The sequence below is a fragment of the Hemiscyllium ocellatum genome, chromosome 8 (assembly GCF_020745735.1).
Source record: "Hemiscyllium ocellatum isolate sHemOce1 chromosome 8, sHemOce1.pat.X.cur, whole genome shotgun sequence".
NCBI lineage: Eukaryota > Metazoa > Chordata > Chondrichthyes > Orectolobiformes > Hemiscylliidae > Hemiscyllium > Hemiscyllium ocellatum.
This window is the reverse complement of record NC_083408.1, coordinates 85,792,520-85,809,526: the sequence shown is the minus strand read 5'-3', so window position 1 is coordinate 85,809,526 and position 17,007 is coordinate 85,792,520. Positions and strand designations below refer to the sequence as shown.

The 17,007-nt window shown below is 36.7% G+C and overlaps 1 protein-coding gene across 4 annotated transcripts in view; it reads left to right on the top strand.

Annotated features, from left to right (window-relative positions):
- LOC132818362 (echinoderm microtubule-associated protein-like 5) overlaps positions 1–16,889 on the top strand; it is a 230,332-nt gene extending 213,443 nt beyond the window's left edge. For all 4 annotated transcript variants that reach the window (XM_060829315.1, XM_060829312.1, XM_060829313.1 and 1 more), the window contains 8 exons: positions 3,047–3,161; positions 5,396–5,584; positions 6,205–6,377; positions 6,974–7,136; positions 8,597–8,700; positions 13,528–13,681; positions 16,568–16,668; positions 16,837–16,889. In XM_060829315.1, the coding sequence (XP_060685298.1) occupies positions 3,047–3,161; positions 5,396–5,584; positions 6,205–6,377; positions 6,974–7,136; positions 8,597–8,700; positions 13,528–13,681; positions 16,568–16,668; positions 16,837–16,861 (1,024 nt within the window). In that variant the 3' untranslated portion in view covers positions 16,862–16,889. The remainder of the gene's footprint in view (positions 1–3,046; positions 3,162–5,395; positions 5,585–6,204; positions 6,378–6,973; positions 7,137–8,596; positions 8,701–13,527; positions 13,682–16,567; positions 16,669–16,836) is intronic.
- Positions 16,890–17,007: the final 118 nt, after the last annotated feature.

Below are 17,007 nucleotides of genomic sequence, written 5' to 3'. Positions count from 1 at the left end.
TATTCAATAATAACAAAATTTCCTGCTAGTTTGGAAAGGATAGCTATTGGTCAGACAGGGTTAGAACATTGCGTGCTGTTAAAGATGGCAAGTCTCTGTACCTTAATTCTTCTTGTTGCAACTAAAATGACATACACAGCTAATGATAAAAGGTGACTCAGTAAACTTTGTAACTGGCACTTTATCAATTGGAACTCTTAATAAACTAACAAAAATTATATATCTCAAATAAGGGTCTGTTTCCATGCTGTACATCTCTGACTCTAATGCGAAGTCCTGGTATTTATTCTGTAAATAAGTATAACAGTATATAGACCTTGCATTACATTTATATTACTTAGTGTATTTTTAAAGTTGAGTTTAGGAGGTATATTGATGTTTTTACGTGGAATTTTTGATGGATGTTGATGTCTTGAAGCTTTGTTTGGTCAGGGTTTACTGCGGTTATGCACACATCTGATTATTTGATAAACCAGCAGACACCTGGTCCCACAGGTGCTGGTCAATAAAGTTTGCTGTTTACTAATAAAAACTGTATTTACAATGAAATGTCGCTTACATAACCTGTGGGCCCAGAGAAGGTTTTCTTTTTCTTTTCCTTAATCTAGAATAACTCCCAAGTCACACTGAGGTGGAGGGAACCAGCCCTAGACTTGCTAAGAGTATCATGCTGAGTTGCAGCTTTACCCTCCTAATTTTTGGGATTGCAGGTGGTGGCTGAGGGTTTGGGCACCTCCTAAGTCTCCTGAGAAAAAAACTTCTAGAATCCCTACAGTGTGGAAACAGGCAATTCGGCCCATTGGGTCCACAATAACCCTCCAAAGACCATCCCACCCAGACTCATCCCTCTACCCCTGAATTTCCCGTAGCTAACCCACTTAGCCTGCACACTATGGGCAATTTAGCATGGCCAATCCACCTAACTGGCACATCTTTGGACTGTGGGAGGAAACCAGAGCACCTGGCAGAAATCCATGCAGACCAGGGGAGAACATGCAAACTCCACACAGTTGCCCAAGGGTGGAATTGAACCCAGGACCCTGGCACTGAAATCCATCAGTGCTAACCGATGAACCACCATGCTGGAGCCTATCCTCTATTGTCTCATTGCTGCAGGCACCACCCTGTCTCCTCATGAAGGGCACTGGAGTTGAAGTCAAGGGCCCATGTCCCTTCGTCATCCTGTCATAGGCACTGAGCATCAGGCAGTATTATCAAAATCTTCTATTTCTGCCCTTTACAATTTTTGCTACCACTATCCTAGCCTCTATTCAGTTAACATTCCCTAATGTAACTATTCTGTGCTTTCCTCACAAAATTGTTAATCTACATCCTCTCTACTTTGTATAATTTATAGTCAACCAACTAGTATCACAATTACACATTTTTTGTTCTTAGCTCATGCGTTCTTTCCATCACCCCTCTGGGAGGCTCTCTCTCTCTCTGTAGCATTGCAATAATCTCTTTAACCAATATCATCACTCCTCCTCCTTTCCCGTCTTATCGAACAACTTTTATTCATGAATATTTAAAATCAAGTCTTGCCCTTCTTCAAGCCAGGCCTCTCTCATAGCCACTCCATTTTCAGGATGAAATAATTGGCCCCTGACAACTACAAACCCGTTTCTTTTGTGCTTAGTATGACTCCAGCCAGTGAAGAGATTCCCCTGATTTTCTATTGACTTCAATTCTACTGCAGTAAAATCCATTTTCTGGATTTCTGTGGTGTGAAAGCTTGCACTACAGAGACTGTTAAACAAGCACAGGATGTTCCACCACCAGTTATATTTGATTCTGCCCAGTAATAAGAATGGCTCACTCTGGATGTATTTTAATAGGTCACAAAAAACCAGTTTAAGGGAAATTGTGTCACTAAAACACCAGGAATTGCATGGTTGCTCTCTGCAGTTGGGGGTCTGGAGAAGTCCCAGCTTTAGATGTCAGAGGAAGTAGTGGTGTAGTGGTAACTTCATTGGCTGGTAATCCAGAACTCCAAATTAATGATTAAGGACATGGGTTCAAATCCCACCATTGGCAGATGATGAAATTTTAATTCAATGAAAATCTGGAATAAAAAAAGATTCTGGCAAACATTGTCATTTAAAGAAAAAAACGTCTGGTTCACTAAATGTCCTTTCAGGAAGGAAATCTGCCATTCTTACCTGGTCTGGCCGAAATGTGATTCCAGATCCACAATAATATGTTGACTCATAACTATCCTTTGAACCCAGCATCACCCACATCTATTAATGAATTTTTTTTAAAAAGTTTTTAAAAGCTGTCTGGTGGCTCTGTGTCACTGAGATGGTTAAGACTCAAATCCCAGGAACTATTTTGTGAAGCTGAGAGTTAGCTCTGGTGATACTGAACCATTAGATGGCTGAGGTAGCTGTCACTGTCATTGAGGCAGTCCAAGTTGGGGCAGTGTTTAGGGACATTTACAGGCTAGGTTTTGAATATTTGATAACTCACATGAAGGAGTTAACAATTTTAATCCGATTTGATTGTGGGTTGCTGAAAATTCATGTGATTAGTCTTGACTGTATTGCCGTCTCATGTGCTCGGTGGTATGTTTGATCACAGTTTATTGGCTAACCCATATTCATCTCATGTTAATTCTGGATTTTAATGAATAAATTGTGTGCATGGTAGATTGATTAAAACACTATATATTGTAAAGTTTATTTTGTTCAAAACTATGGAATCTTGTGGCTTAATTTTCACAATAATTACCTGGAATTTCCTGTTTTGTATACTTAAAATAAAAATGCTACTTGTCCCTAACCAGATCATAATATAAATTTGGTGGTCTCAGTAAGGATCATAACAACTAAAGCTCATCGTTGCCTTGGTGCGAAGGATAGTCATAATCACCTTACTTCTGAAGTTAAGATCAATTGTCTTAATTAGTAATTCATAATGTTTTCCTAAGCATAGCGATCCTATATAAATAGGATTTGTTTACATTTGCATCTTTGAACACTGGAACATATACCAGTGCCAGAAAGAGATGTTTGAAACCAAGACAATAATTTTGTTTTATCAGGTCAAAGGAAGGAGGAGCAGTTAAATTGTGGGATCAGGAACTGAAACGTTGTCGTGCATTCAGATTGGAAACTGGGCAAGCAATGGACACTGTGCGTTCAGTTTGCAGATGTAAGGTATGTCTATAGCACTAGTTAAAACAAAGCTCATATGTTAGGAGATTTATCAGCTAATGGGACTCAATATCACATAGCATTTGAACTCCAATGTAATTGAGGAAATTATGCAGTACAGGAAATAAGCCAAGTATTAACTCAAGAAGTGGAAGTGAATACTTTCAAATTTAGATACTTTTAGTTTCTTGCTTTATGCCTTGAAAATTAAGCACTCTTAGAACTTGTAAAAGTAAGTTGACAAGGATATCAACAAAAGTCAGTGTATCGGATAGCATCAGTTCCATTAAATCACTTGGTACCTGCTATTCTACTAATTTATCGAACAAATTTTACTTGGAAATTAAGGCTGTGCTGACAGTGCTTACTGTTATACATTCAGTACACAACTGGCAAGTAAGTGCAGGGGAGGAATTGGTAAGTGATGAGCCTCTAGCACTTGCTCTTCATGCCTTTCTTCCACTTACTTCATGCAACAGCACCTGGCTGTTATTTAAGATATGTACAGGTACTATACTTGCACATTAATTACCCAGTATTTTCAACACAGAAATGTTAGAGTTGGAACCAACATTTTAAAATTGATAATACATTGCTAATTGACCTCTCTGGATCAGGAATTGAACTATGTCAACAGTTGAATTTTGTTTGTGTATAATCTTCTATGTTTGTTTAACGTTACTAAAAAGTCACATTTTTATTGTAATGGCTTATTCTTGCTTTGTTTTTCTTTTTCTCAGTTTACTTTACTTCTCTCATCTTGTATCTCTCTGTACCTTGTGATTCTAATACATCCTCCTTCTCTGTTGATCTTAACATTTCATTGGCTAGGGGGTTTTGGGCATTGTTGGTCCCTGATGGCTTCTCCATCTCATAATAAACTCACATTTCCAGAAGATCACAGTGCAAAAGCATTTTTTGTCAAAGGATGTGAGTAAAAGTCTAATCAACTCTGTATGCCACAAAATTCCCCCATTCCTGCAAAATATGGCCTTGGGTTATCCTTTATTAATTTATTCATTCGTTGGTGATGCCTGCTCCACTAATCAACTGGCACTCAACAACATTATTGATTTTGTTGAAGGTAATGGGACAAGAGAAAAAGACAATAGAATATATAAAGGTAACCTATGCCACAGCCAATTTTCCAATCAGTGATAGAAATATTTGCTCTCTAGCCAGGGCCAGTTTCACCTGTCTTTTCTCATAGCATTAAGGAATAAGGAACTTGAGAATGGAGGATAGTGCTTAGTTGGTTTTGAGTGTGTTATTTTTCAGCAGCTGGGGAAATGGTAGACTTGAACTCCAACAGGTGAGGTGCATTACTGTTTACAGGAGGCAGGAATTGTTCTAAATGGAAAGGGTGCATGTAAACAATAGGCAGCAAGATTTGTCCTTCACACAAGAAAGGGACAGGGCAAGTTTGTTCTCAGTGAAGTTGAGGGAAGGTCTTTTAAATTTTTGCTGTGCTGTGGGGATAGTCATCCTAATCTTTAATGGAACAGGGAGGATAATCGGGCTTTGGTTTCATGAGAGTGAACATGTCAGCAGCTCTGCCTGTGTTTGAGGCTGGAAAACAAAGATTTTGCTCAGTGGATGAAGAGTGTGGTTATTCAGTTGAATTTCTGTTAAGTCAGGTGGTGCTGTCCAACTTGCATGGGAAACTTATTCCTCAGCACAAGTCCTATCATCAAATAGATCAAGAGCACTCACATTGTGGGAATGCCATTAGCTCCAACAGAATACTATTCCATTTTCATGATTCAGATATGATCAGTTCTCCATAATCACTGGAAGAATATCCTGAAAATTCCTACCCAGTACTGTTGAGAAGACCTTCATCACAAGACTGCAGCAGGCACTGCCAATTTCTTAGGATAACTAGTAATAGGTGATAAATGTCATGTCACTATCACCAACATCTTAAATATATCTTTTTAAATCTCCTCCAGGATGCTCTGGACCACACTGAGGTGCCATTACAGCAACTTTGGGAGGGATCCATTCCAATTTTGTAATTTGTAAAATTAACAAATGTAGCTTTGTATTGATTAAAATGTGGATATTAATTACTCTGTATATGCATATTTAAAATCATTGCTGTCCTTTTATTTTTATGTTATGCAATGTTGGAACACCAGTAAAAAATTAGGAATAACAGATACATAAATGCTGTATTCTGTAATAACTAAGTTCAAAGATATCTATGGTGAATTTTTAAAGTTTTTTATTAATAGGGAAAAATTCTGGTTGGAACAAGAAATGCAGAGATCATCGAGGTTGGTGAGAAGAATGCTGCATGCAACATTTTAATTAACAATCACATGGATGGACCAATCTGGGGTCTTTCAACCCATCCTATTAAAGATATCTTTCTGTCTGCAGCAGAAGATGGGACTGTTAGATTATGGGACATTGCTGAAAAGGCAAGTGTGTACAACATTACATGATGGCTATTAAAAAAAACTTTGCAAGCAATTATTTTGGTAGTTAGTAACATTATGATCATGTGTCAATATTTGACTGCCATAATGCTGTCAGAATGAGCAAGCTATTTGTAATTAAAGTTGATAATTATAAGAGAAATAGGGTCTAAGATAAACCATAAAGATGACTGTTTATGCTAAATTTTAACCACAAATTATTTCCTAGTTTTATATTGTTTCACTGTTCTTAAAAAAAAATGCAGGAAAGGATTTCACCAAAATGCTTGAATTTGGAAACAAATATTGTCAGAGGAAAATGTTTCAATCATAAACATGGAGAGAGTAATGACATTGGGAAACTACATAGTATCAAACTGTATTGAAGGTACATTGAGAGCCCTGTACTATTTCCTTAAAAACTGAAACAAGCCTTGTGGAATAAACTGGCTTTCAGTTTATACTTTTGGAATTTTAAGAATGAAGAAAGTTACTTTTACTCCCTCTGCAAAATAAGCATTGAAACATTTTTATATATTAGAAGGCTATTCTACTAGATAGTAAATTAGGACATTTTAATGTGCATTTTCAGCTCTAAGCCCTTATTTTTAATTGTGTAACAGAAGATGCTGAATAAAGTAAACTTGGGACACCCTGCTCGAACAGTTGCTTACAGCCCAGAGGGAGACATGGTAGCTATTGGTATGAAAAATGGCGAGTTTATTATACTTGTGGTGACATCATTAACAATCTGGGGCAAGAAACGAGACAGGAGATCTGCCATTCAAGACATCAAGTAAGCAAACATGAACAAACTCAAGAATGCCAGTCATTAAATTTGAAATAATACTGTTGATCTTTATGAAAGAAAGACTTGTTCTTATATAGTACCTTTCATGGTCTCCAGATGTCCAAACGCACTTTACAATTGAAAACTACCTCTGAAATATAGTTAGATTTGTATCATAAGAAAGAAGTCATGTCTAATGCATTTTATTGTATTGTGCAATCTGATTTTTGTTCATCTTTAATTGGAAAATAAAATGTGCACCAATAGATATGTATAAAGTAACTATTACATGAATAATATAAAATTATGGCATTTTGGGGTGATCACCTTCTCTGTATATTTATATAAGCAAATTTCCAGGTGTCAAGTTCTTCTATATATTCATACATTGGAAATGGAGATATGATGGATCACCTTGCAGTTTCTGCACAATTGGTGGCTCTTTGGACCTGTTAGACAAAAATCTTAATACTTGATAGCTTTAAGTTTTAATTATACAAAATTATGGTAGCGTTTTGTAAATTTCCATGAGTTTTTCATTTTTCCTGCACTGTATCTTTATACAAGATACACTTGATAGTTAAAATGTCTGTCTTGTTTAGGTTCAGTCCTAGCTCTCAGTATTTGGCTGTGGGGACGTGTGAGAATGCCATTGACTTTTATGACCTCACGTTAGGACCAGCACTAAATCGAATTAGTTATTGTCGAGATATTGCCAGCTTTGTTCTCCAAATTGACTTCTCCGCGGACAGCAATTACATTCAGGTATTAACTGCATTCTCTTTATTTTGATTTTACAGAATTTTAAGGATCAACAGGAATGGTACCATATTGGTTATGTTAAAGGGATCTTGATGCAGATGCCTAGACCCAGATTTGGAGAAATTAAGTTCCACCATAGTAGCTAGGGCACCAAAATACAATGAAACGAAATTGCAATTAATAGAAAATATAGCATCAATAATGGAGAGCATGTAATTGAGTTATGGCTGGTACTTTAATATCCTTTGGGGAAAGGAACCTACCACCCTGATCCAGTTTGCACTACGTGACTCCAGATCCACAGCAATGTGGTTCACTCTGAATCACTTGCTAAGCTACGTAAGAGAGCAGTTCTGAAGGTACATCCCTTCAACATAATTAAACATGTTCAATAATTGCTGGCATTGCCAACAGTACTACTATTCTGTTAATGAATAAAACAACTAAAATAATGTGAAACAATCTAATTTGAATACAAGACATTTTAAAGCAATTTGAAATAGATAATTCTCCACTGAGGTAATATTCTGAGCATTTTTAATCACCTCACAGTTTTAAAATGTAATTTCATTAAAAAAATTGTTAAATATAACATCTTATGAAATTTAAATGCCAAAATCATTATTTCTCTAGATATAACATATGTCAACCACATCCTGAATCATAATGTATCAAGCTTGCATGACAAAGGAAAATTTATATATAGGATAATACTTACAGTATTGTCATCCATAAAGTAAAGTCTACTCTGTTATCAAGGAGTCCAAAACTAAACTGTGTAGGTTTAGGGTGAGAGGGGAAAGATTTAAAAGGGACCTGAGGGGCAGCTTTTTCACACAGGGGGTGGTGCATGTATGGAACAAGCTGTCACAGGAAGTGGTAGAGGCTGGTACAATTACATTTAAAAGGCATCCTGATGGGTGGGTAAATAGGAAGGGTTTAGAGGGATATGGGTCAAATGCTGGCAAAAGGGTCTAGGTTAGATTAGATTCCCTACAATATGGCAACAGGCCATTTGGCCCAACAAGTCCACACCGACCCTCCGAACAGCAACCCAACCAGACCCATTCCCCCACCCTATATTTATCCCTGACTAATGCACCTTAACACTATGGGCAACTTTGTAAGGCCATTTCACCTGAAATGCACATCTTTGAACTGTGTGAGGAAACCGGAGCACCTGGAGGAAACCCACGCAGACATGGGGAGAATGAGCAAACTCCACACAGACAGCCGGGAATCGAACCGGGGTCCCTGGTGCTGTGAGGCAGCAGTGCTAACCATTGAGCCACTCTGCCACCCATTAATCTAGACTATCTGGTTGGCATAGGCAAGTTGGACTGAAGGGTCTGTTTCCATGCTGTATAACTCTATGGTTCGCTCATCTAAGCAAACGTATTCAAATGATTGTCATTTTTATATTGATGTTTACTGTGTGAAAATCAGGATTACTAATTTTACAGGTTTCTACTGGATCATACAAACGACTGGTTTATGAGGTGCCTTTGGGAAAGCAAGTTACTGAACAGTCTCAGATAGAAAGAATAACATGGGCTACTTGGACCAGGTGAACAAAACTTTTTAAGTTGCTCTTACTTTGTACCTTTAATGCACTGGTTTAAAAAGGGGACACTAATACAGTTAGCAGTCCACTTACATAATTTGAGTAGTTGTATCCGACTACTGCTATAGCTGAGGCAAACTTTTCTGTTACCAAATTTGGAGAAAAACAAAGGATGGGAGAATCCATTTGTTACATTAAAGTTTATAATCCTAATGTTAGCCAAACTCATCTTGTAGCATCCAAATATATTTTGAACTGTTGCACATACTGTCCAAAATCTTATCCTTTCGAATAAAGCAGTTCTTAACTGCCCCTGGTAACATCCAGGCTTGGACTGACAAGTGGTAAGCAAGTGCCAGGTAATGACCAACTCTAACAAGTGAGAATCTAACCATTGACCCGTTGATATTTAATTGCATCATCATCATCATTGAAACCCCATCATCAACATTCTGGGGGTAACTTTGAGTAGAAACTAAGCTGGACTGGTTGTCTAAATACAGAGGCTACAGTGCAAATCAAATACTTGAAATTTGTAGTGAGTAATTCACCTCCTTACCCCCCCAAAGTATGTCCATTATCTAAAGTCAAGAGAGTGATTGAATACTCCCCACTTGCCTGGATGAGTGAAGTACAAGAACACTCAAGAAACTTGACGCCATTCAGGACAAAGCAGCCTGCTTGACTGAGACCATATCTACAAACATCCAGTTCCTTCATCCCTGGTGTTAAGTAGCAACAGTATGTACCATCTACAAGATCCTCTGCAGAAATCAGTACCATCTAGATAGACAAAAGCAGCAGAGACATGGGAACACAATTGCCTGCAAATTATTTTTCAAGCCACCAACGATACCAGTGTTCCTTTAATGTATTTGATAAAAGTCTTGAAAGTTTCTCTTTAATGACATCTACCTACAATACATGGACTGTAGTGGTTCAAGAAGGAAGATCACCACTATCTTCAGGGGCAATTAGGGATGGGCCATAAATATTGGCCTAGCCAACAATATCCATGTTCCATAAGTTAATTAAAAATATATTTGCCAAAATTTTCTTCCAAATGATAACCTGTGTATATTCTCTCTATCATTTACAATATTTTATACATATCAAAGCTAACTTAAGCATGCTTCTCATTGCAAGGCTAAACTGTTAAATGTTTACTGCTTCCCTTTAACATGGATCTCTAAATTTTTCTCATGGGTCATGCTCTTTACTCTCGAGTCAGGTTTCTTTTCTTTTTCATTTTTGATCTATGTATTATGTCCTTTCAAAAGCAAATTACTGTAGATCCCAGAAATTTAAATGTATGCAGTATATACAGGAACCTCTGTGAAGAGCTAAACAGTTAATAACTTGAATGTTCTGATATTAGGAGCCACAATTACTGAAATCAAGTCATCTTGGAACTCTGAGCAAGTCCCAAGGTGAAAATCCACTCAGTACTATACTTACATGAATAATTTAACCTTTTGATCGCCAATTATACCCTTCCTTAACTGTTCCACACTGACCAGAAAAGATGTATTTAAAGTTTTCAGAGTAGATAAAAAGTGTGCTCAGCAGCATATAACTAAGTAGATCATCTGGAGCTTCAAAGCACAACAGCAACCACAACTATGTTCACATTCACCCAACTTTGCACACTCTGTTCACCATTGAATCTAGAAGCAGAAGTTGAAGCAGCTCCAGTGTAAAATGCTAAGTGGGCAAATGAATTCACAGACAGCAGTTAGTACATCTGATGAAGGGCTTTTGCCCGAAACGTTGATTTTACTGCTCCTTGGATGCTGCCTGAACTGCTGTGCTTTTCCGGAATCCAGAATCCAGAATCTGGTTTCCAGCATCTGCAGTCATTGTTTTTACCTAGTTAGAACACCCTGTTCAACCTTATCTCACTTGAGGTATTGAATGGAGTAGTGCACACACAGTCTCTATTTTCCAGCTGAAAATTTACCCCAGTGCTCTTTTGGGAGTAAAACAGGTTTATGTCAATCAGAAATATTGAACTCGAGCTCAGTATTTATTTTCCTACCTTTGTTGATGATATTTTAGCTCTGCTGTTAAAACCAGGCGAGGGGAGAGTGAACTGGCTCCCCTGCTTTCAACCTCTCTTATTTGATTTGACAAAGGTTTAAGTTCTGTTTGAGCACATACCACTACCTTTCTCCATTTAAAATGCTAACTAATTTGTACTAATCAATAAGGAGCCAATCACAAGACTTCCTTGAATTAAAGAACAATTGATCACCTAACCCTGAAAAAAAATGAAGATGAAAGTTCAACATGTAGCCTTTGTGCAATCACTTAGGACTTTACTGGCTCTTAGACAGTTAAATTGGTAGTGTCCAGTTTATTAGTCTGGCTATTGAACGTCAGTGGTAACAAATAATGCAGTTATCGTTTACATTATCAGCTTCCTCCTGTTTCTTTCCAATCAGGCCTGTAACTGTATGCTTTACTACTTGAGAGAGAAAGAGGGCCTTTTTTAGTTCTAGTTTCAGTTCTGTTGTCTAAAATCCAACATGACCTTGAAAAATAGCTTGAATATACTGGTTGTAGGGCTTTTGCTCAAAACATCGATTTTCCTGCTCCTAAGATACTGCCTGAACTACTGTGCTTTTCCAGCATCTGCAGTCCTTGTTTTTACCTGATTATATATTCCCAGTATGCTGAAGATTTATTTTTAGCAAAGTTCAATCTTCAATGTGTGGAAACTCTCAAAATGGTGAATCAAAGCGTGAAATGAAATTTTGTTCTCTTTCTTTGACCCCAAGGATTGGGGGCAGAAATAGCTTTTCTTTTCTTTGGATAAAATGTTAATTTCATTATGGATTTCATAAATTTAGCCAATCTATGGGTTAGGTCATTCTTGTGGCCATTTTAATTCATGAGTTGAAGAAAGTTAGCGTAAGTGAGAAGATTGTACTTGAGGAATTAATGGGGCTGAAAGTTGGTAAGTTCTCAGGTCCCGATAATCAACATCCCAAATTGTTGAAGTCGATGCCTATTGAGATAGTTGATGTATTGATGATTATCTTCCAAAATTCCATTGATTAGGGAAAGAGTTCTGCTGATTGGAAGCTTGCAAATGTCATGGCACTAGGTAAGAAGACAGCAAGAGGAAAAACAGTAAAAATCAGACTCATCAGCCTTGTACAAATAGTAGGGAAAATGCTAGACATGATAAATGATCATTTAGATTTAAAAAAGGTCACATTAGGCATAATCAGTATGGGTTTGTGAATGGAAAATTGCACCTTACAAATTTGAAGGCTTTTTGAGGATGTTACTAACAAAATGAATGAAGGGGAGTTGATGGATGCAGTATATCTGGATTTTCAGAAGGCTTTTGATCAGACACCTCACTGCAGGCTGTTTAGTTTTCTTTATTGATTCATTGGGTGAGGCATCACTGGCTAGGCTGGCATTTATTGCCCACAGGGCAGTTAAGAGTCAACCACATTGCTGTGGGTCTTGAGTCACACGTAAGCCAGACCAGCTAAAGATGCATTTGTCAGGGGTAAATGTAGAGTAATAGTGGTAAAGGAATCAGTCTGGGTCTCTTTGGATATTCTTTGGCAGGTCGGTATGTACTTGTTGGATCTGTTTCCATACTGTACAGATTTTATAATTCTATAATCGTTTTAGTCAATTTTTAAATTCATTTCACCAGTTCATATGTTATTGCGAACTTGATTTGAAAACAATTTTTTTAAAAACATTTTTCTGAATGCTTTTTATACGCAACATTACCCATTTATTTTAATTGGAAACTGGGTTAATTTTCAAAACTTTAAGATTAGCCTAATTTATTCCAAGGATGACACTGTGCCATTAACTTCTAATTTGTTGATTCAGGAAGGAGCTGAGTCTTGATCAATCAGCATTCTGTTTTCCTAAACCATAGGATTTAAGATGAATTTTTTCAGTATGTTGAACAAATGACTGAGTTTCTTTTTAGCTCCTAGGGCATGCAACACCATCAGATATCCTAAGAATTTAGAAATTTAAAGTACATTAGTTTGAACTGAAACAGGATTTCCATTTTAATGTTGGTTTGAAAAAGTACAAAGCTGGAAATAAGTGCCACCCACATGTCAAAAATGGGCATGGTGAATTTATGTTGTTGATATGTTTGTTCTGTGAGGAGCCTCTTAAAATTCAATTATTTTACACCTAAAAGAAATTAAGTTTTTGAATCTTTAATTTACTAAGAAACCAAATACACCAATTAGACTAGTAAATTACTCATTACAGTCTTAAGTAATTTTTGGTGGGGGTTGCTTGCATCAGAGTAGACATTTAATAAAAGGCTTTTTTCTCTCATAAATCCATTTAAAGCAGTGTTAATAAAATATGTATGGGTACCACTGTCAAGTTGTTTTTGTTTGGAAATGCTCTAATTTGTTATTTTAATGGCAGATTGAGATTTATGCAAACAGGAATGGCCAGAGCTCTGACTGTAGCTTAGAAAAATTGCGTCACTTATATAAAAGCTGAAACTACACAAAGGCAAACTGAAGTCCATCTTCGTTACCAACAAACTAAAGAGTGGACAAGTATCTGAAAAACTTCCAACTTGTAATATTACAAAATACAATGGTTATCATCAACTTAGAATCGAGTGTGTGGTACTGGAAAAGCAGGTCAGGCAGCATCTGAGGAGCAGGAGAATCGATGTTTTGGGCATAAGCCCATCGTCAGGAATGAAGCTTCAACTTAGAATGGATGTGACACAAAATTATGAAGCACAGATGTTTAACTGATGTGCCCAGTCAAGTTCAAAGGGCTAAATTTGCAATTTACAAGTTTTCTTTCTTGTAGTATTTTGGGTGATGAGGTCATTGGAATTTGGTCTCGAAATCTCGATAAAGCTGATGTGAACTGTGCCTGTGTCTCTCATTCGGGCCTGAACATTGTAACAGGCGATGATTTTGGCTTGGTGAAACTCTTCGACTTTCCATGCACAGAGAAATTTGTAAGTTTTACTTCCTAACTTCTTGAAATATGGGTCCAATTTAGTAAAAAACCTATTTTCCAGTTGCAAATTTTTAAGATTCTCTCCCTAAGTTCCAGAAATATTTTACTGACAGGATGCTTAAGTGACATGAATTGTGGCATTATAATCAGCTAACTCTAAAGTTCTTTGTTTACATAATATTTTCCAGAGAAATGTTATATTCCTGATTTACATTACTCTGTTGTAATACAGTTGTTAACTACCCTGTAACTTTCCATTAACTTCTGCCCTTCTCCAAATCACAGCCCTCTTGCCTTCATATTTTCTTTATCATTCAATCCTACCCACTCTACATTGCTGTTTCCTTCAGAAAACATGCCTCTGGTCAGATAGCCTACCATTCCTTTCACAGAGCAATGACTGAATCATACGGCAGAGGAACTGATAATTCAACCCATGTGCTGATACCAGTCCTAATAATGAGCTACCTGATTAATCCCACACCTTCTCTAAGTATTTATTCAATTCTCATTTCAATGTCATTAAATCAGTTTCTGTCGTCCTTTCAGGGACACTTTTGCAAAGTTCTTGTGATGCAATAACGGTAAATTATATGTTGATTTAATTGAGTGAGTTCTTTAAAGGTAGCATGATTGATGTTGTACATTACGCTCTTTCTAAAATTATCATTGAAGTATTTGATTTGTTAGCAAATTTAAAGCCCACAGGATGAGAGTTTGCGACTATGCTTGAAAAGACATTCCTGCAGATTGACCTGGACTTGTGTCTGAAAAAATATTTATGAAACTTTGAAGGTATAAAATACAGCAAGATAGTAAACAATGATATATAAGGATGTTGTGAAACTTGAAAGGATTCAGAAAAGATTTACAAGGATATTTCCAGGGTTGGAGGGTTTGAGTTACAGACAGAGGCTGAATAAGGTAGGGATGTTTTCCCTGGAGCATCAGTTGCTAAGGGGGAACCTTATAGACATTCATATAATTATGTGGGACATGGATAAGATAAATAGACAAAGTATTTTCCCTTGGGGAGGGGGAGTCCAGAAAGTGAGGTCATAGATTTAGGAGGGAAAAATTTAAAAGGGACCCAAGGGCAACCTTTTCAGGCAAAGGGTGGTGTATGTATGGACTGAGCTACCAGAGGAAGTGGTGGAAATTGAACTATTACAACATTTAAGAGGTACCTGGATGGCTTTATGATTAAGAGGAGCTTAGAGGGATGTGGGCCAAGTGCTGGCAAATGGGACAATATTAGGTTAGGGTATCTGATTGACATGGATGAGTTGGACCAAAGGGTCTGTTTTGTGTTGGACATCTCTACAACTACATTTAGAGATAATATAAACTAAATGTTACAATTTTAAAATGAGGTGGAAGTTCAGAGCTGTGGTATACATTCTCCTATTTTTGAAGGTATTAAAACAAGGCAGTTAAAATGGTAAAAGACCCTCTGTTTCATAAATAGGACATTACCCCACTAAAGCAGTTATGCTAAACCTTTGAAACACAAGTTTTATATCCAGTGAGTTTATTTTGCAAAGATGCTGGGACCAAAGCTCAAAGTAAAACATCAAGGTTAAACCAAAACAAATAAGTCAGGAATCACTTAGTCAAATTAATAAGATTTATTTTTAAAATGATGACCATAGAAAGATGAACAAAAGTTAATGAGGTACAGAAGAGTTAAAAGTAGCAGAAAGAAAAAAAATTCCAGAGCTTTTATTTAAATAAGTTGTGGGCAGAGGGAGAAATGACCAGGTTTATTTATTTGAAGCTTTGGATGAACAGAAGTTAAGAAATGATGTCAAAACCATGTATCATGGGAGACTGACTGGAAATAGGTTAGGATTAGGGGACTTAGTTAAAAAAAATAGCTTTTTCTATATTAATGCGTATTATTTCACAATTATCTTCTATTTTAGACCTCCTTCATGCTGCTTGACTCATTTCTCTTTCCCTTTTGCAAATTTGTCTTGTACATGTACAAACTCTCCCTCATTACTTACTTCTGCACTTTTATATTCCATCGGTCTTGATTCATAATGCATCGGAGGCCGCTGATTAACACAATCACATGCATCCATCTTTGTTCTTTTGCTTGTTCCTCCACTATGGTCTTTCACACCTGCACCTTTTATTGTTTGGTTTAATGATCCATCACATTATCTTTGCTGTCTGAAATAATAATTCTTGGTTTCATTTATTGACTCCTTCAAGAGTGTTCTTAAAACTGAAACAACTGTTTAGTTGCTGCTGATCCTTTTCCTGTGCCGTCAAATGAAATCTCTTCCTAAGCTTTCCCTTGTCATAGTTCTAAACCCATATTATTTCCATAGGATCAATCTTCTGTTTCCTTTATGCCATTTGCGTTGAATTTCTCAACTCATTTAAAACTCTGCCTGCATTTTAAATGGCACCAGGTCGCCAGTACCCATGTTCTGACCTACATTGATTCCATGAGACAATGTCAAATTATCATTTTTTTAAAAATCCCTGGTGGCCTCAGACCTAACTTTCAAGTCTGTACCCATTCCCCTCCTAACACTGTTCTTCACTCTGGCCTTTTCTGCACACCCCTCCTTTAACCCTATTTAGCAGCTATGCCTTTCACTATCTATTTGTCACAATTTGGAGTTCATACATAAATCTCCTTTTTTGCTGAAGTTATTACATTCTAAAACAATCTCTCCTAATGAGCCTTTCTTGATTCTGTCTCCCATTTTTGTTTAGTCATGTATATTGAACTGCTGTGCAATTTGTTTTACTTTTTTTAAGAAGATACTAATTCATTCAATTTGCTCTAACATACACATTGCTGCATAGCTGATAAGAACAGAATTTTCTTCAATTACTGAAAAAGTGCTTTCTTTTGCTTACACAGGCAAAACATAAGAAGTATCTAAGTCATTCAGCTCAGATTGCCAACATAAAATTCACTAGTGGAGACAGATACGTTGTCAGTTCTGGAGGGCAAGACTGTAGGTATGTTTTGAATTATTTAAACTGAAAAAAAAGACAAGGTATCAGTGTAGGAATAAGTGTTTAGAAATGCAATGTACTGAGTAAACAAAACAATCCAAGAAGCTAAATGTCATTTCAAGAATTTATATTTAAAAAAGACTAAATTTTTATTTTTTTCCCCAATTCAAGTTTGTTTGTCTGGAAATGTTCATGAAAATAGAAACAAAGAATACAAATGGCCATGAGAAAAAGCTTGGATCATAAAAGAAGAATCAAGATATTCATTACAAAATAAAGCTGGAAATGCTCAATGTATGAACATAAGGCAGCTAAGCACTATCTGCAAAACAATTTAAGAAG